At 37.8% G+C, this 26542-nt stretch overlaps 1 protein-coding gene across 4 annotated transcripts in view; it reads left to right on the forward strand.

Moving 5' to 3' along the window:
• The window catches only part of LOC129948485 (axotactin), a 223923-nt gene that overhangs the window by 125540 nt on the left and 71841 nt on the right, over window positions 1-26542 (forward strand). For all 4 annotated transcript variants that reach the window (XM_056059498.1, XM_056059501.1, XM_056059500.1 and 1 more), the window contains exons 10-11: window positions 17125-17339; window positions 18107-18506. In XM_056059498.1, coding sequence (XP_055915473.1) covers window positions 17125-17339; window positions 18107-18506 — 615 coding nt within the window. The remainder of the gene's footprint in view (window positions 1-17124; window positions 17340-18106; window positions 18507-26542) is intronic.

Consider the following 26542-nt stretch of genomic DNA (forward strand, 5'->3'; position numbering starts at 1 on the left):
AATTATTACACAACGTTGTTTAAGTGGCTGCCTCAGCAGACTTCGCGGTATCACATTCTATCACTCCAATTTTTAAAGGCCATGTTCCGTTTATAGTATCCGTAGCGTGATGGTTAGTGCGTTGGACTGTCATGCAAGGGGTCTTGGGTTTAATCCCTGCCTATGCCATCAAAAGTTTTTCCACGGGTACTACCTCTTGCGAGGAATTGACAAATCCTCCAAAGTAAGTCCTGACATGAAAAGTGCTTTCTCAAGTGCGGTTCGGATTCGGCATACAAACTGTAAGTCCCTTCCATCTCTGACAACATTACTCGCACACAGGAATGGTTGAGAGTTGCAAGTCACTAGGCCCTGGTTCTTCATGGACTGTCACCTTATTTATTTATTTTATTTTATATATTGGCCTTATGTGCGTGACTCGTTAAGTTATTTTAGGCTTTGAACGATTCTTTCCAGCTTTAAAGCGGCCAAATGCCTGATAATACGACTTGGTAATTTAATGCAATTTAGAACTATCGTAGCCTGAGCTGATTGGAAAAGTTTGATACCCTGCATAATCGTTTGGTATTATAAATCTATTTTTTTCAATTTCAATTTAATTGGCAAAACGTTGCTTCCAGTCTCATTAAAAAAAAACTGTCGATCTTTGGTGAATTCATTCTCATCTTGGCAATAACCAGCAGATTCCAAATCCCTAGATGTGCCAATTTTGTTTTATTAGCAGCCGAGATTAAACAGCATCTAGTCAGAATTGATGATTGTTAGCCCCAAATTGCTATCCAACTAAAACTGCTCGAAGGTAGTAACCTTACTTACTTACTTCAGGTGGCGCTACAGTCCGGGCGGACCTGGGCCTCAACCAACAAGCGTCTCCAACCAGCTCGGTCCCTAGCTAGCTGTCTCCAGCTTCGCACGTCAAGTTGGTTGAGGTCCTCTCACACTTCGGTGCGCCACCTGAGTCGCGGTCTTCCTCTACTGCGCCGTCCCTCGAGATTGGATTCGAAGACCTTCCGGGCTGGAGCGTTGATGTACATTTGTTCTACATGACCTAGCCATCTAAGCCGTTGGACTTTAATTCTGCTAACTAGGTCAGTGTCGCTGTACAGCCCGTACAGTTCGTCGTTATATCTTCTCCTCCATTCTCCATCTATGCGTACGGGATCAAAAATCACCCGAATAATTTTTCACTCGAAGCATCCTAAGACGCTCTCATCTTTCTTTGACAGGGTCCAGGCCTCAGCGCCATAAATGAGTTTCAGGATGATGAGTGTCTTTTAGATGGTGATTTTAGATGCTCGAGAGAGGACTTTACTTCTCAATTGCCTTCGAAATCCAAAGAAGCAGCGATTTGCAAGAGCTATTCTTCGTTTGATTTCACCGCTGTTTTCGTTGTCTGTGTTCATAGCGGTGCCTAGGTAGACAAAGGCCTTAACTACCTCAAAGCTATAGCTGTCCATGATGACATTTTGTCCAACACGACGTTGTTCAATGTCCTTTTTTGATGACAGCTTATACTTCGTCTTGCCCTCATTTACCACTAAACCCATCTTCTTCGCTTCAGTCGCAATGCTCCGCTGACTTCATCCTTTGATCTTCCAATTATGTCAATATCATCTGCGTATCCGAGTAATTGGATGGACCTTTGGAAGATTGTGCCTCTAGTGTTGACGGTTGAGTTTTGCACAATTCTTTCCAGAACTATGTTGAAGAAGTCGCATGACAGTGCATCGCCTTGTCTAAAACCTTTTTTGACATCATATCAGCGTGCATATTCTCCATCGTCATTCTGCACAAACGGATAAGTTTGACAGCGATGCCAAAACTTGAAATTGCTCGGTAGAGCTCTTCCCTATAGATGCTGTCATACGCGGCTTTAAAATCGATAAAGAGATGGTGGGTATCGATTTGAAGCTCCTGGGTTTTTTCCAAGATCTGCCGTAGTGTGAATATTTGGTCGATAATGGACTTTCCTGGTCTGAAGCCACACTGATAAGGACCAATCAGGTTGTTGACAAGGTAGTAACCACGAAGCAATAATGAAGCAGATGATCGTTTATTTCCAATTTTCACTGGGTTCCTGAAATCGAAAAATTCAAGGTGCAAAATAATCGTCAGGTGCGTGAGATTTTGAGATCAATCCTTCAAGTAAATTTCTTATGTTACGGATAGAAACTGGCAAATGCTAGGCAGCGAGTGTGACCCTTGTAAGCAATCGAGTCAGTTTTGGCGGAAGTGTTTGATCAGTACTGCCTCCAGAATGACAAAAAAATATATCCTGGGACAGAAATATAGGGTGTTGATGTTCATGAATAAGGCTGTAGCATTTTCTCGCTATAGTTATAGTCATTTATTTTTATTTAATCTTACAACAACTAAGCAATCCAAATAGGTTTTGGTGAAAAATGTCAAAAATCAATAAAATAAGCATAAGAAATAATTTGAACCACGGTATTTTTAAACAAGAAAACAGAAATTTTATACTTTTTAGTATTAACAGTATATAGTTAAGTGTTGTAATCGATTCGATTTGTCGAATTGAAAGTTTTGACAGTTTATTAGTTCGAGATACTTTCTTTTTTTCATTGGTCATATCTCAAGAACCAACTCAAATAATAATACCAAAAATGTAGAAAGGACTTCTAAAAGAATTATGTATTGGTTTTTTAACTATTGGTATTAAAAAAAAAATAGTTGACCTCAAATATGTCTAGAACCAATAATATTTAAATCAAATTTTATAATGCACATTGTGATGTTTTACTAAACTAGAATAAATTAAAAAAAATCTTTTTTTATAAATCAAAAAAATGTGTGTGGCCCCCAATATTTAAATAACAACAAAGTGTATTACCGGCCAAAAAATTGTATGCATCAAAGAATTTTGACATCTGGTTACATTTTTAAGAAATAAGAAGATTTAAAAAAAATGAAAACCTAAAATAAATACTACAAAAAAGTAGTCAAACTTGAATTTCGACTCGACTATCCTGACAACATTTATTTATGTTTCCTTCAAAATAATTATTTTTAACATTTGCTAAATTTCTTTAAAAATAGAATTGAATGTTTTTCATACAAAAATAGCACAATTAGTAAAATGTAATTATCTGACTGAATTATCCCGAAAAAAAAGGACTTGACTTAAAACATATTTAATTCTGTATAAAATATTGTTTTTAACATTAGGTACATTATTTAGAAGAATTCAATCGGCATTTTTTTATAGGAAATAGAAACTTACAAAAAATGCTACTAAAAATTGGTAAACAATTGTTTTCGACTAAAACATATTGCTGCTAATTTTATCAAATTTGTAATTGTCATACTTTTTATCTTCCCAGAGGATTTTATTGTAAACGGTCCGATTTGTCGAATTGATAATGTTGACATTTCTCCACGTTTCAAGGTCCCTACATTGGTTTATCCAAAGTATCTCACGAAGTAGTAACGCTAGAGACTTGAATTAATTTTTATATTAGAGATAGTAACGTGATATCAAGCAAATATTTATATTTTTTGAAAAAAAAATCCAACCAACGGTTTTTTATAAATCGAAAAAACCAAACGTTTTGGTAAAATTTTGAAAAAATCGAATTGACAGTTTGAAAAAAAAAATGGGCTGGGATGCGACCCACACTGATAACTTCCCGCCTGTCGATTTATATTGCTTAAAAGTTTGTAGGTTTTCGTGTTGGGTTAAAAAAGTTGTCAGTTGAATTTTTATTAAAAAATTTTAAATTACCAACAGTATTTTTCATATCAAGAAATAGTTTATTTTGAGAATATAGTTTTGCTAAATGGATTCTAAGTCGAAAGAAATTTTTACCAATTTTAGTAGCATTTTTAAATTAGATGAATGAAACTAATTTAAGAGATATTAAGAACCAAACATCAATTGTTAAAAAATGTGCGTACTATTTTTTGTAGATTTTATTTTTTTACGAAAAGATAAAAAAAAAAACAAAACTACTGAATACGGAAAACAATATTTTCTGTGAAATAAAAAAAGTTTGAAGACAATATTTTTAATTTTTGAAAAGATATTTGAGTCGAAAGTAAATTTTTACCAAGTTTTAGCATTGTTTTTTTTTTAGGTTTTTATTTTTGTAAGAAAACTGTCAAAACGATTTTTCTCAAAATTTTACTGAATGTTGAAAACAATATTTTTTGAAAGATAAATGTAGTTTAAGAATAATATCCCGAAGTTTTGAAAAGATATTTTAGTCGGAAATCGATTTTTGGCAACTTATATTAATTTTTTTCTTTAGGTTTTTATTTTTTGTCAAAAAAACTGTCAATTCGATTTTTCTCAACATTCTACTGAATGTTGAAAATAATATTTTTTATAACTTAAAATTAGTTGCAAGCCATAATCTAAAATTTTGAAAAGATATTTGAGTCGAAAATCAATTTTTATCAACTTTTTTTTGGGTCTTTATTTTTTATAAAAAAAACTGTCAATTTGATTTTTCTCAACATTTAACCAGATGTTAAAAGAGTTATTTTTCGTTGCAAAAAATTGTTTTGGAGATGAAAACATTTTTTATTCGTAAAATTTTCAGGGTGACAAATTTGTCTTCTCAATTCTTTTGATTTATAATAAAACCGTTAATTGTTTTTTTTTTTTCGAAAAATATACTGGATTGGTATCACGTTACAATATATAATATAAAATTTAATTCAAGTCTCGTCCTTCATTGGTTCGTGAGATATTAAGGCTTAATCAACATTTTCACCTTTTTTTTAAAACTGCTTTGGTAAAAATAACACCCAATTTTTCTTGAGAGCCCTTTCTGTATCTTTCTGCATTATTATCTGTGTAAAAAAAAACAGTTTGAAGTCGATATCTCTACTGTTTCTTGAGCTATGGACGGCGATAAAACGCCGCGACACAAGCACGCACAGACATCTTTCCAAAAATCTTTTATTTCGACTTTACGGACCTTGAAACGTCGAGAAATTTCAAAATGACAATTTGAAATATCATTTCACTATTAAAATAACTTTCTGTGGGAAGTTAAAAATACTATTTTTTTAACATTTGGTAAAATTTTGGGAAAAATCAAATTGACAATTACTTTCATAAAAAATAAAACCCTAAAAAAAACATTACTTAAAGTTTGTAAGAATTTACTTTCGACTTAACTTTCTTTTTAAAAATTAAAAATATTGGCTTTCATCTCATACAAAATATTGTTTTCGATATTCAGTAGTTTTTTTTATAAAAATCCAACATGTAAACACCGAAATGGGGTGAAAGTGAACAATTTGGGGTAATTGTAAATATCCATTTTCAATGCCTTTGGTGTTGATCTAACAATATTTTATATCAAAAGATGCCACGTACATATCAACGAAAAACTACAGCTCCATCATACACGTCAGAAGATATCCTCCATGCTGTTGAAGATGTGTGCAACAAAACCAAAACATTTTGACAGAACCGTACGGTGTCCCTATTTTGGTTATTTATAATCGCATCGGTGGAAGGAAAAATCCTACTGCCATTATATCCAGAGGCAGAAAACCTGCACTTTCGTCAAACGAAAGGACACTATAGCTAGGTGCCTTATTTCAAGATCTCGTGCTGGTTACCCTTGCCATAAGGATGGCCTCGTTAATCTAGTAGGTAGCTATATAAGGGCAGAGAACATGGTTACCGCTTTCCATAATGGTAGGCCAGGAGACGACTGGTATCGGAGTTTCATGTCACGGCATCCAAACCTTTCTCTAAAAAAAACCGGAGCATTTACAAAAAGCACACCAAGATGCTCAAAAAGCTGAAATTATATTCGATTTCTATACGAAATTAAAAAAAGTTTATGATGAGTTCAATTTACAAAGTCCGGATAAGGCAGCTTTTGTTTTAAATACAGATGAAAGTGGGTTTGATAGTGATCCAATACGTCTCAGAGCCATCGGAGAAAAAGGTGTACCCTTAAGCCGGGTCTCTGGTGGTTCTGGAAGAGATTTAACAACAGTCTTGGCATGCGTGCCTGCTAGTGGAGATAAGCTACCACCGCTTATTGTTTTTAAAGGTGGTGCAGTCCAAGCACGATGGACCTCAATGGATTCCTTTCCAGGAACACTTTATGCTGCGTCAAAGGAGGGGTGGATGGAAGAGCCCCGGTTTTTCCATTGGATCTCCAATGGTCTAATTCCTCACGTCAAAGAAGTTTAAAAGGAAAGAGGTTTATTAGACCAAACTGCCATTCTGCTCTACGATGGCCACTCTAGCCATATCAGTGTTAGGATCGTTGAAGAGGCTTTAAAAAATAATATACAATTGGTTCGTTTTCGTCGAAAGCGATATAACTTTTGTTAATCTGAACCAAATTTGTGGATTGTTACCAGAGTTAAAAGCAACTGTTATTGAAGGAATAAAAATTGTGAAGTTTAATAGAAAAGTTCCAATTTTCGAAATGTAAAACTTATTTATCAAAATTATTTATTTATATTAAAATAAAACTCCATTTAACATTTTTGCCTTTGAATTTCTTCTGTAATAATTTTTATTGGGGTAAATGTAAACAACGTTATTTTGATTTCTTTTCTTCATTATATGATTAAGGTTTCATTTTGTTCATTTTTGTAATAAAAGTTTTTGTTCTACATGCTTTAGATACCGAGTTTTTTGTTTTCATTTACCCCATTTTTCTCGTTTATTTAAAAAACGAGGGGGCTAAATGTAAACATCAAATTTTATGAAAACTAATAAACAAACGCCATAAAGATTACTACTCTTTAATAGACAATACAATCCAAACTTAAGTAGCATAAACAAAAGCTGTTACAAACATTACAAGTGAAAAAAAAATCAAAAATGCAAAATCGTTTACAATTACCTCCTTTGACCCTTTTTTTTACATAAGAAATAAAAACATTCAAGAACTGCTACTAAAATTTGTAAAAATTGGTTAACGACTAAAAATCTCGTTTACAGAAATAGATTTTAAAATCAAACTATTTCATCAAATTCAAAATATTATTGGTAATTTTTAATTTTTAAGAATAATGCAACTGACAATTTTTTTAACAAAATACGTAAGCCTACAAACTTTTAAGCAAAACAAATTGACAGACAGGATTTGAAGTTATTCGTGTGGGTCGCATCCCAGTCCCTTTTTAACATAGAAATAAAACCAACAAAAACAGCTTAAGATTGATAAAAATGGTTTTCGACTTAAGTATCTTTTTCGATCTTACACAAAATTCTGATATTCATATTTTGTTAGACTTTTCTGAACTTCTCGCAACTTCTCGAATGAGAAGTTATCAGTTTTTCGAAAAATATTATTATTTTTTTTTTTTGACAGAAGGAAATCTTCAAAAGACACTTGGCAGTATTCGACACCAAGTAGTGTGGGACTTTTAACCACTAAAACCACCTCTTCATCAGGACCAATCTTGAAGAATCGACTTCCGATTTTTCTTTCTTAATTTTGTACAATCACTTTGGGGGAAGTTTAAACTTTTAATACTTTACCATGTTTTTTTAGACCATAAGCTCGTGAGGCTTGGTTCTTCTTAATCTCCGAACATGGTTTCTTATATTCAAGACGGACTCCATTTCAGAATTAGTATGACTTTGCAGTCTCTGGTTGTGCGATACAGCGTACTTTTTAACAACTTCTGTAACCATTTCTATTTGTAAGTCACGATGTAGATCGGTATTTCTTATGTACCAAGGTGCATTAACTATTCCACGAAGGACTTTATATTGGAATTTTATACAGCCCTATAATTGGATTTCATAGGTCCAAACAGTACTTGATTATACAGAATTATTTTGTTTTGGATTGATAAATCAGAGTTGTTACCACGCAACCAGTACATTTTTCTATATTTCAAGTTTAGTTCTTCTCTTTTCTTTTTGATGTGCTCTTTCCACTTAAGCTTTGCATCCAAAGTCATTCCAAGGTATTTGGCCGTATTGGCGTAAGGTACAGCTTGATTATTAATGATTATTGGAATATTGTTTATCTTTTTATTTGTAAAGTTTATATATGAAGATTTTGTTTCAAGCTCTCACTGTGTCGACGGCATTTTGTAGTTTTACTGCTGTCTTAGAGACACATTTTTCGAGCACCAAAATTGCGGTATCATCAGCAAAAGTAGCCGTTATGGTGTGATTACCAACTGGAATATCCCTTGTGTATAGTAAATACAGGGTAGGACCTAGGACACTTCCTTGTGGTACACCGGCTTCTATTTTCTTCAATTTCGAGTATTCTTGATCGTACCTTACTCTAAACAATTGATCTGAGATATACGATTTTAATATTTCAAAGTACTGCCTGGGAAGATCCCTTTGCAGTTTGTACTCAAGTCCCTCATGACAAACCTTGTCAAAAGCTTGAGCAACATCTAAGAAAATAGCTGAACATACTTGTTTTTCTTCTAATGCTTTTTCTATTACATCCGATATTCTATGAACTTGGTCTATCGTGGAATGTTTATTTCTAAAGCCAAACTGATGGTTTGGGATTAACCTTCTTTCTTTTATTATAGGTATCTTCAGAAGCAGTTTTTTAAAAACTTTTGCCATAATTGGTATGAGTGATATTGGTCTATAAGCCGTCAAGTCTGTAGGTGATTTACGTTGCTTTGGTATGACAATTACTTCAGCAATTTTCCAATGGTGCGGGACATACCGGTGCTTAAGGCATGCATTTATTATATATTGGAGTTTATTGAAGGCTTTTAATGGCATTTCTTTCATAACCTGAGCAGTAATAAGATCGTAACCTGGTGATTTTTTATTTGGTACCTTTTTATTTCTTTAAGTCTTACAATTGGTATTTCACTTTCATCTATCTTATCAACAAACTGTAAGTTACTTTCAGCCGCGTTTGATGAGTATGGCTTAAAAACATTCGCAAGATGTTCAGCGAAAAAGTTAGCTTTTTCTTTCGGATTACAGATCCATTTCCCATCTTGAGATTTAAAGGGCAAGTTTTGTAACTGCGATCTTTTCAGGCGCATGGCTGCTTTCCATAGCGAAAAATCGGTTGAAGCATCACTCGTTAAATTCCTTAGAAATATACTGAGTGAATAATTTTTGAATTTGTAAATTTGTTTTTTTTTGAGATTGTTGCTTATACGGTTAAACGTTGTTTTATCATCTCGAGCTCTTATTTTCTCTATTATCAACACTCTTATCTCTAAAGGATATTTTGTCTGCTATTAGAAAATGTTGGAGTACTTTCTTCAGCGGCCTGTTGCACATCAGCAATAAATTGTTCCACTTCATGGTCAATTTGCTCGATTGTATCCATGGGAGATCTTAAATTTATAAAACTTAAAAGCCTTTCTCTAAAATCATTCCAGTTTGTTTTCTTATTTACAAGCTTGGGATTATACTTTTTTCTAGTACTTCCGATTTACTTAGTGATAGAATCACTGGAGTATGATCTGATGACAGGTCATAATTACCTTCGACTCTAATGTGATTTCGTTTGATTCCTTTAGCTATGAAAAAGTCAATAAGGTCTGGTATTTTGTTAGTATCGGAAGGCCAGTAAGTTGGCGACCTGGAGGAATACAATTCGCAATTGTATTTACGGCCTGCTTGGAAAAGTCTTTTGCCTTTTGTTGATATAAGTCTTGAACCCCAATGGGTGTGTTTCGCATTGAAGTCTCCGCCAACAAGAAAGTTATGCCCAAGAAGATTAAATAGAACTGTATAGTCATTATTATTTTTGATAAACACGTTGGACCAAATCCTCTTTTAAATTATTCATCATATTGATGAAAACACTCCATATAATAATAAAACATTTGCTTAAACATTTCTAAACTCAATTTAATATATAAATAAATAATTTTGTAAAAGTTGGTTAAATGTTAGCTCCAATTATGAGAATATTAAAACACCACTCATAATAAGTATAATTAAATTACTTCAGTACATAAAAGTACTCACCATCAGTAACTCACAACTAAACCGAAATATTATACAAACAATAGTAATATTTATTTCGAAATTGATTATTTATTCAACTGAAGCAGCAATTACATATATACACATGCATAATGTATGCATAACTTTTATAAAAAAAAAAAAACAATTATAGAATTTAAAAAATAAATATAAAACGCAGCCCTTCTGAACACACGTTATATGAAAAAATTATATTTATTTTTCTAAATGCCTTAGAGAAAATGGACTTTTTATGTTTTTGTTTAAATTCATCTCTCCCTCTGTGTATTTCTTACTTTATCAACATTTTCTCTGATTTAAAGCAAATAATTTCTGTTTAATTAAAATCGGAACTTTCAAAAACTTTTGTAATAACTTTTTGAAATTAATTTCGGCAACACAAATGGTCAACTATACACTCACATATACATATGTTAGCTGCCCCTATATTACCCTCTATGTTGTTAAGGGTGGAATGGAACATACTATATATAGAAATATACATATATAGTTGCACAAAACGTCTGATTGTGTTTCCGAGAATTCGGCTGGTCAGTATAATGCATAGGTTTAGGTTTGCCCAATTACATATGCAATTATAATTAATTTTGCAAATTAAATCGTAAATATTTAAGAACCTAATTCTATGCAGAGGTATTTTGTAGTAGGATATTATAATTTAGTCGGAAAACTATTACGAGTCTATCTACACTTGTCACATCACATCGGATGGTCATAGGTCATAATAGCCTTTGCAGGGTAAGGATGACAAGGTTAATGCTGGGATCAAACTTATTTTAATTGTTTTTTTATTTGTTTATGTTTAAATGACTGGAATAAATGGATTTTCTATAAAATTTAGTGCCCTGCATTTTTGACGTTATTTTGTCATTTACTTCAAAAAAGTTTCAAAAATGTTCCTCGTATTATTTTATGAATTGTACCATATTTTGAGAAAGAGTATTATAAAGGGGCTGATAGATTGTGTGTGGGCTGGACATTTATAGGAGGTGAGAGTGCACTCACTGTATGCAAACTTAATAGGAAAAGCCTATCAATTTCTGTGAGCTGAGATTAATTACACAATGTGTCATGATAAATCTCAGACAAGATCACAACTATACAGAAGAGAGTGTTGTTTGTCCATACCTATATACATATAGGCAGAAGATTGAAGGTATAGGTATCACATATCCCATTAGACCCATCAGCTCTACTATCACATCACATTACCATTAGGGAAGGGAAACAGCGAAGAAGAAGGTGCCATCAATTATGTTGACAATTTGATTGATTCTTAGGTAAGGGCGTTGTTCGCATAAACATTTCAAATGACATGACTTGCCTCTCTATATATCATCCTTTGTATATAATGGTGTATGTAAGTGGCTAGCTGCACTATTCTTACGTCTAAAATGACAATATCATCAACTTAGTCAAAGTTTGAGTCGTTGCTGAACCTCAACATGATACACTTATTATAGAGATACAACAATTAAACATGCAAAACAGAGATTTGCAAACGCCCACCTCATACAGAGTGTTATGACTTAATACACCCCAAAAAACATGCCAAAACAGCTTGTTGACCTAATCCCTTTTGAATAAGAACAAAATGTGACATTAGTTGGACATAGATACGGTATGTTGTAGAAATTTTAGTCGATTTATAACCAGTCATGCGTTTGTGGCATTCATTTTGCGAACACGACATGGCGGGTTGTTGATATACTAGTTTGGGTAAAAGCGTTTGACAAGGACTAATTAAACCTTGAACTTTCTACTTAATAATGGATTTTGCTTAGTTTGAAGATGAAGCCAAAATATTCGTTAATTTGGTGCTATGAATTGCATGCTGCTCATGAGCTCTATGAGCAGAAGAGGCGAGAGGACCGCCGACTTCTCAGAAGGAAAAAGAGAGCGCATGAGAAGCGTGCGGTGGAAGATGTTGAGAGGTTTAAAAGCAGGAATGAAGTTCGAACGTTTTATGAACAGGTGAAACGAAATTCACAGGTACATAAACCTAGAACCGAAGGCTGCAAATACGGAAGTGGAAATATCATAGTGGAACCGCAGTCAATGCTGAGGATATGGAAGGACACCTTCTGTAGACTGTAAAACGGCGAAGACGAACTGAATTCCACTGTCAGGCAGGATGATTCATTCAACATAGACGACGAAAGCCAACAATCCCGTCATCCCGACTTAGACGAAGTACAGATTGTCATATCTAATCTGAAGTCTAATAAAGCCGCTGGAGCGAATAGCTTGGATGTCGAGCTCTTTAAAGCAGCTGGGGATAAGTTGGTTAGAAGCATGCACCAACCTATCTGTAAGATATGGTCGGAAGAAAGCATGCCCGATGAATGGAACCTCAGTATTGTTTTCCCGATCCTGATCCTGAAAAAAGGAGACCCTCTAAACTGCACCAACTACAGAGGAATCAGTCTACTTAACATCGCCTATAAAATCTTCTCTACCGTAATATGTGAACGTCTAAAGCCCATCGTCAACAACCTGATAGGTTCTTATCAGTGTGGTTTTAAAACAAGGAAATCCACAGTTGATCAAACATTCACATTACAGCAGATCATGGAAAAAACCAAAGAACACCAAATCGACACCCACCATCTTTTCATTGATTTCAAGGCCGCATATGACAGCATCTACAGGGACGAGCTGTTTAGAGCCATGTCTAGTTTTGGCATCCCTGCTAAACTAGTCCGATTGTGCAGGATGACCATGGAGAATTCACGCTGCTCCATAAAGGTTGGAAACAACTTAACAGAACTTTTCGATGCCAAAAAAGGTTTTAGACAAGGTGATGCGCTGACATGTGATTTTTTTAACATCGTGCTTGAAAGAATAGTGCAGAGCTCAAAAGTACACACTAGAGGCACTGTCTTTCAAAAGTCTTTCCAATTACTGGCTTATGCTGATGACATTGACATAATCGGGCTTTTGTGAGTATTGAGGCAAAAATGGGTTTAACGTTTAATGAGGGCAAAACAAAGTACATGCTGTCAAGAAAGGACATAAAACACCGACGTCCTGGTCAAAACGTCACCATCGACAGACGTAACTTTGAGGTAGTCAAGCACTTCGTCTACCTAGGCTCCGCTGTAAACGCAGAAAACAACACCAGCGCTGAGATCAAACGCAGAACAACTCTTTCTAACCGCTGTTTCTTTAGACTAAAAAAGCAATTGAGTGGTAAGGTCCTCTCTCGAGGGACCAAAGTGTTGCTATATAAGACCCTTATCATAACCGTTCTGCTATATAGAACCATGGTCTATGACAAAAGCGAATGATACCTTGGGTCGGTTCGAGAGAAAAGTTCTTCGTGTGATCTACGGTCCCGCATGCATCGAAGGGGAGTGGAGGAGAAGATAGAACGACGAGCTATACGGGCTGTACAGCGACGTAGACTTAGCCAGAAGGGTAAAAGTCCAACGACTAAGATGGCTGGGTCACGTAGAGCGCATGGAAACCAATGCTCCGGCCCGGAAAGTCTTCGAATCCGCACCCACAGGACAGCGCAGTAGAGGAAGACCGCGGATCAGGTGGCGCGCACAACTTGGAGCACGAAACTGGAGACATCTAATTGAAAATTTAGAATGAAACAACAACAACTTGTGTGTGCTACCACCAAGTTCATAGGCTGGAGTTATAGCTATTTCACGGGGACCAACCCGATTATCAGACTCCTTTTAGTGGTGCTTAATCGCTTTTATGTTCAATTAATTTTTTGAAGAACTTTAGCCCGAGCTGGGCTTGAACAAGCGACCTAGTGTGTGAGGAGCTAGTGCACTACGCCACCGCACCCACATGAAAGTTGTAAGCCCATTACAGGTTTTTTTTTTTGTTCTATCGAACTATACTGAACCGATTAGCATTTTTCTAAGCACACACAAGTAATTGTTGTTGTTTATTTAGGTTTCTTCTATTATCTCCTCTTTTCTAGTGAGGGACCGAGGTAGATGGAGAAGTTTGTTGGGTGAGGCCCTAGTTCACACAGGACTGTAACGCCACCTTAAGTAAGTAGGTAAGAAATTGCTTGCTTGGAATTTTTCTAGACTTTTTCTTTTGGTCTTGGACTGATCCCTTTCCTGGTTTTGGTCTTGGACTTGGCCTTGGTTTTTGTCTTGGTCTTGCACTTGGAATTTAAGTTGGTCTTGGTCTAAGTCTGGTCTTGGTCTGGTCTTAGTCTGGTCTTAGTCTGGTCTTAGTCTGGTCTTGGTCTGGCCTTGGTCTGGTCTTGGTCTGGTCTTGGTCTGGTCTTGGTCTGGTCTTGGTCTTGGTCTGGTCTTGGTCTGGTCTTGGTCTGGTCTTGGTCTGGTCTTGGTCTGGTCTTAGTCTGGTCTTGGTCTGGTCTTGGTCTGGTCTTGGTCTGGTCTTGGTCTGGTCTTGGTCTGGTCTTGGTCTGGTCTTGGTCTGGTCTTGGTCTGGTCTTGGTCTGGTCTTGGTCTGGTCTTGGTCTGGTCTTGGTCTGGTCTTGGTCTGGTCTTGGTCTGGTCTTGGTCTGGTCTTGGTCTGGTCTTGGTCTGGTCTTGGTCTGGTCTTGGTCTGGTCTTGGTCTGGTCTTGGTCTGGTCTTGGTCTGGTCTTGGTCTGGTCTTGGTCTGGTCTTGGTCTGGTCTTGGTCTGGTCTTGGTCTGGTCTTGGTCTGGTCTTGGTCTGGTCTTGGTCTGGTCTTGGTCTGGTCTTGGTCTGGTCTTGGTCTGGTCTTGGTCTGGTCTTGGTCTGGTCTTGGTCTGGTCTTGTCTGGTCTTGGTCTGGTCTTGGTCTGGTCTTGGTCTGGTCTTGGTCTGGTCTTGGTCTGGTCTTGGTCTGGTCTTGGTCTGGTCTTGGTCTGGTCTTGGTCTGGTCTTGGTCTGGTCTTGGTCTGGTCTTGGTCTGGTCTTGGTCTGGTCTTGGTCTGGTCTTGGTCTGGTCTTGGTCTGGTCTTGGTCTGGTCTTGGTCTGGTCTTGGTCTGGTCTTGGTCTGGTCTTGGTCTGGTCTTGGTCTGGTCTTGGTCTGGTCTTGGTCTGGTCTTGGTCTTGGTCTGGTCTTGGTCTGGTCTTGGTCTGGTCTTGGTCTGGTCTTGGTCTGGTCTTGGTCTGGTCTTGGTCTGGTCTTGGTCTGGTCTTGGTCTGGTCTTGGTCTGGTCTTGGTCTGGTCTTGGTCTGGTCTTGGTCTGGTCTTGGTCTGGTCTTGGTCTGGTCTTGGTCTGGTCTTGGTCTGGTCTTGGTCTGGTCTTGGTCTGGTCTTGGTCTGGTCTTGGTCTGGTCTTGGTCTGGTCTTGGTCTGGTCTTGGTCTGGTCTTGGTCTGGTCTTGGTCTGGTCTTGGTCTGGTCTTGGTCTGGTCTTGGTCTGGTCTTGGTCTGGTCTTGGTCTGGTCTTGGTCTGGTCTTGGTCTGGTCTTGGTCTGGTCTTGGTCTGGTCTTGGTCTGGTCTTGGTCTGGTCTTGGTCTGGTCTTGGTCTGGTCTTGGTCTGGTCTTGGTCTGGTCTTGGTCTGGTCTTGGTCTGGTCTTGGTCTGGTCTTGGTCTGGTCTTGGTCTGGTCTTGGTCTGGTCTTGGTCTGGTCTTGGTCTGGTCTTGGTCTGGTCTTGGTCTGGTCTTGGTCTGGTCTTGGTCTGGTCTTGGTCTGGTCTTGGTCTGGTCTTGGTCTGGTCTTGGTCTGGTCTTGGTCTGGTCTTGGTCTGGTCTTGGTCTGGTCTTGGTCTGGTCTTGGTCTGGTCTTGGTCTGGTCTTGGTCTGGTCTTGGTCTGGTCTTGGTCTGGTCTTGGTCTGGTCTTGGTCTGGTCTTGGTCTGGTCTTGGTCTGGTCTTGGTCTGGTCTTGGTCTGGTCTTGGTCTGGTCTTGGTCTGGTCTTGGTCTGGTCTTGGTCTGGTCTTGGTCTGGTCTTGGTCTGGTCTGGTCTGGTCTTGGTCTGGTCTTGGTCTGGTCTGGTTGGTCTTGGTCTGGTCTTGGTCTGGTCTGGTCTGGTCTGGTCTTGGTCTGGTCTGGTCTGGTCTTGGTCTGGTCTTGGTCTGGTCTTGGTCTGGTCTTGGTCTGGTCTTGGTCTGGTCTTGGTCTGGTCTTGGTCTGGTCTTGGTCTGGTCTTGGTCTGGTCTTGGTCTGGTCTGGTCTTGGTCTGGTCTTGGTCTGGTCTTGGTCTGGTCTTGGTCTGGTCTTGGTCTGGTCTTGGTCTGGTCTTGGTCTGGTCTTGGTCTGGTCGGTCTTGGTCTGGTCTTGGTCTGGTCTTGGTCTGGTCTTGGTCTGGTCTTGGTCTGGTCTTGGTCTGGTCTTGGTCTGGTCTTGGTCTTGGTCTGGTCTTGGTCTGGTCTTGGTCTGGTCTTGGTCTGGTCTTGGTCTGGTCTTGGTCTGGTCTTGGTCTGGTCTTGGTCTGGTCTTGGTCTGGTCTTGGTCTGGTCTTGGTCTGGTCTTGGTCTGGTCTTGGTCTGGTCTTGGTCTGGTCTTGGTCTGGTCTTGGTCTTGGTCTTGGTCTTGGTCTGGTCTTGGTCTGGTCTGGTCTTGGTCTGGTCTTGGTCTGGTCTTGGTCTGGTCTTGGTCTGGTCTTGGTCTGGTCTTGGTCTTGGTCTGGTCTTGGTCTGGTCTTGGTCTGGTCTTGGTCTTGGTCTTGGTCTTGGTCTTGGTCTTGGTCTTGGTCTTGGTCTTGGTCTTGGTCTTGGTTTGGTCTTGGTCTTGGTCTTGGTCTTGGTCTTGGTCTTGGTCTTGGGTCTTGGGTCTTGGTCTTGGTCTTAGTCTTTTCTTGGTACGGTCTTGGTCTGTTGTTGTCCTGGTCTGTTACTGGTTTTGTTATTTTCTTATGATCTTGGATTGATCCTCTTATTAGATAGGTTTTAAGTAATTTTCGTCTTGATTTTAACTTAGTTTGCTGTAATCTTTCCAACAAAATAAATTTCTTTCTTTTCTTAAATTAATTTGAGGTTAAAGAAGTGGTAAATCTGAATAATATAAAATTGAAATACATTCTCCGTATATTACATTCCATACACACATTCTAACCTTGTTTACTGCTTTTTAAATATACATAATATCTCTTTTGTGCTTTTATTCAATATGTCTGCCTACCTTATGAGCCTAAGGCTTGAATTTATCTGTTCAGATTTATTTCATTTGTCTCGTATTCCAAATTCCAATTTGATATTTTTTTTTTTTGTTCTTTTGGTGTTTTGTATTTATTTTTTTGTTTGTATTTTTTTTCTGTGTTTTCCAGAGGAGCATGTCCTTGTTCTGACAACAAAACATGTGTGGACCCAAATCAATCATGCAATTGTGATGTGAAAGAAAACAAATGGCATTCAGACGAAGGATACTACAACGAACCGCACAGTTTAGGAATAACAAATATGTTCTTCCGGCAGCAAAAGGATTTAGATGAAGAGGCACAAGGACGAATAACATTGGGTCCATTAGAATGTGTTGAAACAAGTAAGTTTCATTATTTGTTGTTTTTTTTTTTTGTGGAACTTTTTTTCTTATTTTCTTTTTCTGATTTATAAATAAATTCGTACTCGTATGTCTTTCGAATATGCTCCACATATATGATAAGAAACTTGTGTATGAACTTAGTCATAGATGCGTTTACCTAGATCCTAAAGAAAGTCTATATACACATCAAAACAAAGAAGAAAATAATTTCAAAATAGGTCACATTGAAGCACGTTCTTCTTCGCATATAGGACACTTAATACTCAGATAGTTTTTAAACCTAAATTTATCTTGAAAATAAATATGTACGAGTATCTAACATGCTGAGATTGATTATGAGGATTTCTTGAACTAAATATATTTTATCAAATAAACAAAATCAGAATCTGTTATGTTGCTTCTTTGCATTTAAATCTTAGATAAATGCCAAACATCAGGAACCATCAGATAGAATATTCTTAGATTCAAAGTCGTTCTAGTTTTTGATTTCATGTTCTATCTTAGTCAATTTAAAGTTTGAGCTTAAAATTTAAGGTTTATTCAGTTGAAACAAAAAAAAAACAAAGTAGTTTATAGTTTTTAATTACCTGCCAAAACTTTGTCTACAACTATAAGCCATAACCAAAACCGTCTATCTGATTTAAAAATTAACTCGTCCTTTCTTTATCCTTCGCGTCAACATTTTTTTGTTTCCATACCCGTATCTAAAGCTACTTTGTACTTTTTTCTCTTTCTCTCTTTATCTTTATTTTTTGTTTAACTTATAGATACCCAAAAGTATGTGGTCACATTTACCACGTCACAATCGTACATTGAAGTGCCTGGCTGGAGAAAGGGTGACATTGCCTTCTCATTTCGAACCACAGGTGAAAAGGCAATCCTTCTGTTTCAACCACCGATACGTCCATCCTATCCGTCGTTTGTGGTCGCCTTGACTGGTGACTACCAGCTTACGTTCAACTTTACCCTGAGTACGGGCGAATCGCGAACACTCGTTATAGACTCGGTGAGGAAATTCAATGGCGGTGAATGGCACAAAATATGGATCGACTATAATGAGTATCATGTACGGTTCATGATTAATACTGATTACAAGATGGTCGATTTGTTGCCAGAGCAGGAGTTCGGTCCATTCGAGGGCAGTATGTTCATTGGAGGAGCTACTGGGTGAGTAAAATTGTTTTTTTTTTTGTGTTCTTTGTTTTACTTTCTTTGTAATGAATCATCTAGTGTAGGGGAATGTGGGGTAAAATATACTACTTCATACTTGATTACAATAACCTGTTCAATTTCCTTGCACTTGAATTCTAATCGATACAAATCTCTCAAAAAGGAAAGAAAAGTATAACTACTGAAGAACCCAAGTAAAAAATTAGTTGAAAGTACTTGAGAAATTGAAACATGTACTTATTGAGATTTTAAAAATTAAAAAAGAGGAATTTGAATACAAGCACAAATATCCAAGAACTTACAATTTAAAAGAATAAGAAAAACTGTTAAAATTTGAACTTCAAATTATTAAGTGCTTCATACAACGTTTTGCTGTAATAAACAGATTCCAATTATTATACTTGTACTCGAGTACCAATATACATACTTCATTATCATTACTAATGAAAAAAATCAAATGGGGTGGCGCAACAGTCCGTTGTGAACCATTGCCTAGTGACTTACAACTATCAACCATTCCTGTGTGCGAGTACTGTTGTCAGGAATTACATTACTAATCAGTTCTGTTTTATGTTAGTGACAGAAGTTCGTAGTAAAAAATTATCTAGTTAAAGTTATTGTATTCTTTTTTATTACACTTCAGAATTTTCAGAAAGTAGTAAGCTTCAAACTACAATCAGACGCTCATAAAAAGTGCATCTGTTAGTTGTAAGTAAGAAAATAAAACAATTAAAGGCTATTACACGCACAAAATACAAAACATAATTACCATTTAGCATGAACCACTACTTACTTACTAACGGCAGACCTTGGCTTCAACCAAAATGCGTCTCCAGCCAGCTCGGTCCTTGCTAGCTGTCTCCAGTTTCGCACGCCAAGTTGTTTGAGGTCTTCATCCACATGAGTTCAACACCTGAGTCTTCCTCTACTGCGCCGTTCCTCGGGATTGGATTCAAAGACCTTCCATTCTCTACATGTCTCAGCCATCTAAGCCGTTGGACTTTAATTCTGCTAACTAGTCCAGTGTCGCTGTACAGCCCGTACAGTTCGTCGTTATATCTTCTCCTCCATTCTCCATCTATGTAGACGGGACCATTTCACCCGAAGAATTTTTCTCTCGAAGCGTCCTATGAAGCTTTCATCTTTCTTTGAGAGGGTCCAGGCCTCAGCGCCATAAATTAGAACCGGGATGATGAGTGTCTTATAGATGGTGATTTTAGATGCTCGAGAGTGGACTTTACTTCTCAATTGCCTTCTAAGTCGAAAGAAGCAGATTTGCAAGAGTTATTCTTCCTTTGATTTTAGCACTGTTGTCGTTGCCTGTGTTTATAACGGTGCCTAGGTAGACAAAGTCTTTAACTGCCTCAAAGTTATAGCTGCCCATGGTGACGTTTTGTCCAAGACGTCGTTGTTCAGTGTCCTTTTTTTGATAACGCATATACTTAGTCTTGCCCTCATTTACCACTAAACCCATCTTCTTCGCTTCCGTCGCAATGCTCAAAAAATGCTCCATTGACTTCATCCTTTGATCTTCCAATTTTGTCAATACCATCTGCGTATCCGATTAATTGGATGGACCTTTGAAAGATTGTGCCTCTTGTGTTGACGGTTGAGTTTTGCACAATTCTTTCCAGAACGATGTTGAAGAAGTCGCATGACAGTGCATCGCCTTGTCTAAAACCTTTTTTAACATCAAATGCATCGGTAAGATCTTTTCCGACCTTGATAGAGCAGCGTGCATTCTCCATCGTCATTCTGTACAAACGGATAAGTTTGAAAGGGATGCCACAACTAGACATTTCTCTGTAGAGCTCTTCCCTATAGATGCTGTCATAAGCGGCTTTAAAATCGACTAAGAAATGGTGGGTACCGATTTAAAGTTCCTGGGTTTTTTCCTAGATCAGCCGTAGTTTGAATATTTGGTCGATAGTGGACTTTCCTGGTCTAAAGCCACACTGATAAGTGACAATCAGGTTGTTGACGAACGGCTTCAGACGTTCACATAATACGGCAGAGAAGATCTTACATGCAATTTTAAGGAGACTGATGCCTCTGTAGTAAGCGCAATTTAGAGGATCTCATTTCTTATGTATCGGGCATACAATGCTGAGATTCCACTCATCGGGCATGCTTTCTTCCGACCATGTTTTGCAGATGAGTTGGTACATGCTAGCTACCAAGTCATCGCCTACTGCTTTGAATAGTTTGGCAGTGATACCGTCAGCTCCAACGGCTTTGTTTGACTTAAGTTAAGATATAGCTATCTTTACTTCGTCAAGGTCGGGTAGGTGGAATTGTTGATCTGCGTCGCCGAGGTTGAGTGGTTCTATCTCCCTTACAGCGGAATTTGGTTTGTCATCGCCGCTATATAAGTTGGAGAAGTGGTCTACGATGTTCCCCTGATTTTTTTCCTTTTGGTAAAATTTACGAACCTCATTCCTCTTGTGTTTTGTATGCCTGTTGTTTCGCTGCGACGCCATTCGTCGTCAAACCAGGGGTTTCGCTGTGGTGGCCGTGTTAAACATAGCACTTCAGAGGCGGCATCTCTGATGGCTGCAAGGCAATGTTGTCACTGGTTTTCTATGCTTAATGCAGTCAGCATAATGTCTCCTTAAAAAGTTATTGGAGACTCGATCGGAGAGGAAAATGGCAATCTCTTGCGATTGTAGCCATCTTACGTCGAAACTTCTCACAGTCGATCGCAATGTGGTAAATCTGGTTGCAAGTTGATTGATCAGGATCTTTCCATGTCCCTTTGAGGATATTGAGATGTGTGAACTGATTACTAGCTACCAGAACGTCTCGCCCCGCAGCGAAATCAATCAGCCTGAATCCGTTGTCGGAGGTAGTGTCGTGCAGGCTGTATCTCCCGATTATGCCACCAAAGATATCTCCTCTTCCTAGCTTGGCATTCAAATCTTCTAAGACAATTTTAATGTCATATCCAGGGCACTGCTCATATGTCTTGTCCAAGAGCTCGAAGAACATATCTTTGGTGTCTACATCTTTCTCCTCTGTTGGGGCATGCGCGCATATTAGGCTTATGTTGGCGAATTTAGCCTTGATGCGGATTGTCGTAATGCGCTCGCTCTCACTGTTGAAACTCAAGATTTTTGCCTGAGTCTAGTTCCAACAACAAATCCACACCCAAAAAGACGCTGTCTTTGTACTCGGTAGCAGTCGTCGTAGCATAAATGGCAGTCTTTTAGTTTGCGTTTGCCCGGTCCATCCTTTTGCACTTCTTGGATGGCGGTAATATCTGCCTTGCAACAGTTTAGGGCTTCTGCTAGTTGATCGGCTGCACATGGTTGTTAAGGAACCTAACATTCCAGGAACCTAACATTCAAGTTCGGTTTCCTTATTTCGTTCGCGTGGGTTGTCAACAGTGAATCCATCCGTATCCCAGGCTTGTTGGTGTTTCGCAACTAAGGTATTTTTTACTTGGCCAGGAAGTCACCCCGACGGAACAACCCCCAACCTGGAGGATCAGATCCTTAGTATAACTCCAAGGATGGGGAGCCGGATAAACCGTTCCTTACAGGCCTGGGCTCCGAATATGAAGAAGCCCTATAAGGTGTTCACTAAGTAGTTCAAGCTTACTGGAATTGTAGACCCCACTGTTGATTCCATCTCGAGAATTCGTCCGCTGCCGTCTGGAGAGGGAGAGGTGCCTTAGTGGAAACACCTCTCTCGTTCGCTGCCCCAAACAACTTTCCACTGGAGTTAGAACCAAATCTCCATTTGAGGTACTAGGCACCCGATGTTCATCGGGGGGAGGTGAGAGTAGGAGTTGTTAGACAGAGGTGGGCTCTAAAAAAAAACATGTGGACGCTTGTTTCCTCTTGAATGCACATGTCTACCACTTGAACATCAACATGAACTATTACAGAAAAAAAAAGGGGCTGGGATGCGACCCACACTGATAACTTCCCATCCCGTCTGTCGATTTGTCTTGCTTAAAAGTTTGTAGGTTTTCGTGTTAAGTTTTAAAAGTTGTCAGTTAAATTATTCGAAAATTCAGACCTGAAAAGCATATTTACGATAAGGACGAGCATGACAATTGTACTAAGAAAGAGTAACATAGAGATCAATGAACTGCTTTGCCTGGGTAAAGGTTTTATAAAACCAAGCATAGAACTTGCTTTATTGACAATAAAATTAATGTGATGTGTTAATTGTAATTTGGAATAGAAATGACCACCAAAATCTTTAAATGTAAAAACGCGATACTATGCTGTGATATGCAATAGTCAAATACACTTCCGATTAGTTTTTTAGTAAAGTTATCGTCCAGCATTTTAAAGGGTTAAGAGCAAGGCTATTTTTCCCACACCAAAATGTGGCTTGTAAAAGAATACGATCATGAGTGGACTTTATTATTTTAAAAATCTTCATATCGTCAGCAAAAATGAGAACTTCACTTGAGCTTAAACATGACTAAACATCGTTATTAGACAGGATAAATAGAAAAGGTCCAAGATGACTCCGCTGAGGAACACCAGATTGAGCAACAAAAGGTTCTGAAGGACGATTTCTAAATTTTAAATGTATAGTTTCATTCCAACAAGCCCCATTTATCCTATCATCTCCTACATAAGCATCAGTATCAGGGATAGTTAGCTGTGGCCACAAAAGTTGTTTGCCCAATCTATTTGCAATGGGAAATGTTTATTCTTCCTAGAGAATTTTCCTCCTGTGGATTGTCGTTTGAGCAAATGTTGATGACTATGGCTACACTCGTGTGTCCTTGGGGTGCGAGATTGTACGTATACAATGTTGGCCGAATAACAACAACTACTATACTACTACTGAAGGAAGCCATTTGTGAATTTGATTGATGGTTTGATTGGTTTTTGCAGAACCTGCAGCGAGCAAGGCCACTGCCTCATTCCCCACCGCCACTTCTTCGCTACGGCGTTACTGATGTCAAGCTGATGCTATTCCACGACTGACGACGACGCAGCTGGTTTGGTGCGGTTCAACTGTGATAAGGACATCCATCTTAGTATACGTACTCGCACATAGGGTTCCTCTATTTGTCATTAATGCCAGCGGCTGTGTCTCTAATTATCATTGACCAAAAGATCATTTCTCATTTTGTGTTTGTTTGTTTGCATTCGACAAAAAAAAATGACGAAGCGATTTAACTTGAGACTTTGAGATAAAGTCACTTTAGAATAATTTACTATGCACTTAAAGATTTTTTCATCAAACATCCACAAAAAAAATGAAAGATTACATTCAAAATGGAAAATCTATAAGGAACAAAATATTACCTCCTTTTAGGGGAGTTTTGTTTAAATGGCTTTGATTTCGATTTTGAGCTTTAATTTCCAGTCAAAATCAAAGTGAAAAGTGGTTATGGTGAAATTGATATGAAGTATAAAGGTTGCCATCGCCACCCCCGCCACCGCCTTCGCGCCTTTTATATTGGTTTTTGAAATTTGAATAAATATTTCATTTTAATAACGAAATATTCCTTTGACATTTTTTTTTGGACCAATAATAATATCAATTCGAAAGGATGGCACTTTTTTTTGGTTGAATGATGAACTGTAAGTAATTTGCACATTCATTTCAATATTATAAATTCTAATGATACTTATGATTGATTTAGAATTGTATCTTAAGAAGAAAATCAATTCTTTTATTAAATTCTTGAAGTTTAAATGCCTTTTAGATATTTTGAGAAGGTTTTGTTTTTATAATTTCTTAACCAAAAACCATTAATTTTCGTATCACAATAATATTAAAATTGTGATTTTGTAACTTAAATCAGCCGTCACCGACAAATTAAACATTTTCCACTTAAAGACCTTCGAAGACAAGTTTTCCCAGGTTTTGTTATAAATCTTCTCAAATAAACAAAAATACCAGCCCGATAGGTAACCAGGCTCAACCCATCTAAAAATATTTGTCTTTAATTTTATTATCAGAAACATCAGGAACATAACAGCGTTATTCTTATATCGTTCCATCAAAAAAAAAAACTAAGTATCAGAAAATAACAGCGAAACTTACATTCCAAAAATTTCCCAATTTAAGTCCCAATACTTTCCTATAACTAAAGATACAAGAATATGTATAAAGACATGGAATGTTCTTTTCTTAGAGACGATAGTCCTGAAAATATTGTTGTCTTATCTGCCAAATGTCACGCCAGTTCAGAGTCAGACATTGCACGAGCCTTTCTCGCACTATGGGTTTTTCGGTTTATTTTTGAAGTTGAGTAGAAGAGGCAGAAAGGGAGTGAGATAGAGGGAAGCCCCTTGTGATTCGAAAACGAAACAATATATTTATCATTTTGTAGCATCATGAGGAATTCCTTTGAATTGTAAGCGGATAAGGGCCATCCTGATGGGCCTGAGACGCAAGGACACCTACTCGTATATCCTAGACACAGAATATACTATAATGTATTTCTCATTGCCAAAGTGATTAATGATATACATTCACATCGCTTGCTTTTTGATTTATTGTTTGCTTTGGCAAATTGTTTACACAACAATGACATTGAAATTGTTTTTGATAAATATTTTAATTTCCCTTACACTTGTGCTATTTTTTCTGTCTTTCTTTCATTTCTGTCTATAGGTGTTTGGCTCATTTTCGCATTCATGATTTTTATTCATTTTCAGGATTAATAAGGAGATTATTGCTAATAAGTATTTTGAAAAAATGTATTTGGGGGGTTTGCTAGAGACTGAGCTTTTATATACTCATGGAATAGGAGGATGCGTGAAATGTGTTTATCTCGTTTAATTTTAATTTGAAAATTGCAACAGTGTCATCGAGATGCTTTAATGTAGCACGTTTTGGCTTTAAATAGTTATGTTTGAAAATTATTTTTTTTTTAAATTTTGCCTAGGTAGGTAGAAATGGCGTTCTCAAGGCAACCTAGCCTGAGATCCGCTGTAGTGCGCCGTTTTGATACAAAAACTCGTTTGACCTTTGATTGAATGGGATAGATTGATAGAGAAGCTTCATAGCTATTATGTTAGAGCTATTTTGTCGCATTGAGAAGAAAGGTTAGGTCTCTAATCTTTGTCTCAGATAGCTCATCGAACTCTTGAAAGAATGCTTTTCCAAAGCATTTCATTCTGGTGTTTGCCAAAGCAGGACATTTGCAGAGGAAATGGATTATCGTTTCACTTTCTTTTTGGTCACTACAGCTACGGCAAAAGGTGTTGTAAGAGATACCCAACTTCTCTGCATGAACTCCTATAGGCCAATGTCCGGTACAAACCGCAACAATCCTGGCTATGTCTTGCCTTGGCCTGCATAGAAGATCGTTTGTACGGGTTTTGTTATAGGTGGGAAATATCTTCCTAGATATAATGCAGTTGGGTAAATTGCTCCACCTTCGGTTTGATTCAGTTTGGTAGATAGAAAAGATTGTACCCTTCATAACACCAAGAGGAATGTTAACCATTTCCGCAAGTGAGCTTTTAAGGGCCGATCCTTGGCTGGCTAGTTCTTCAGCCAGTTTATTTCCCACGATACCACTATGGCCCGGAACCCAGATCAAGGTGACACCGAGGTTACTATTCAGGTTCGCAAGCTCATCGCGACATTGCTGGACCAATTTAGATGAGGATATGTACGAGTTAATGGCTTTGACAGCTGCCTGACTGTCTGCAAAGATAGCCGCATTTCGGTTTAGGTTTGGGTTTTGTTTAAGTATATTACATGCCTCCCTTATTGCCAGCAGGTTAGCCTGAAAAACGCTAGCAAAGTCAGGAAGGCTAAAGGATTTGGCTACATTTAGGGACTCAGAAAAGATCCCAGAACCAACTCCGCACTCCATCTTTGAGCCGTCAGTAAAGATGGTTGTGTCGAAACTTATCGACACGATGTCATCCTCCCAATCTTCTCTGGATGGGAAAATAACCTTAAAACCCTTACTAAGGTTCAAAGTAGGAGTGCAGTAGTCAGTGTCTACCGAGATAATATCTGAGGGAATTAATTTCGTAGTGTTGCTGTGACCGTAAGGTTTTGACAACCAGCTATTTGATTCCTTCAGCCTAATAGCG

Source organism: Eupeodes corollae, chromosome 2 (assembly GCF_945859685.1).
Source record: "Eupeodes corollae chromosome 2, idEupCoro1.1, whole genome shotgun sequence".
Taxonomy (NCBI): Eukaryota; Metazoa; Arthropoda; class Insecta; order Diptera; family Syrphidae; genus Eupeodes; species Eupeodes corollae.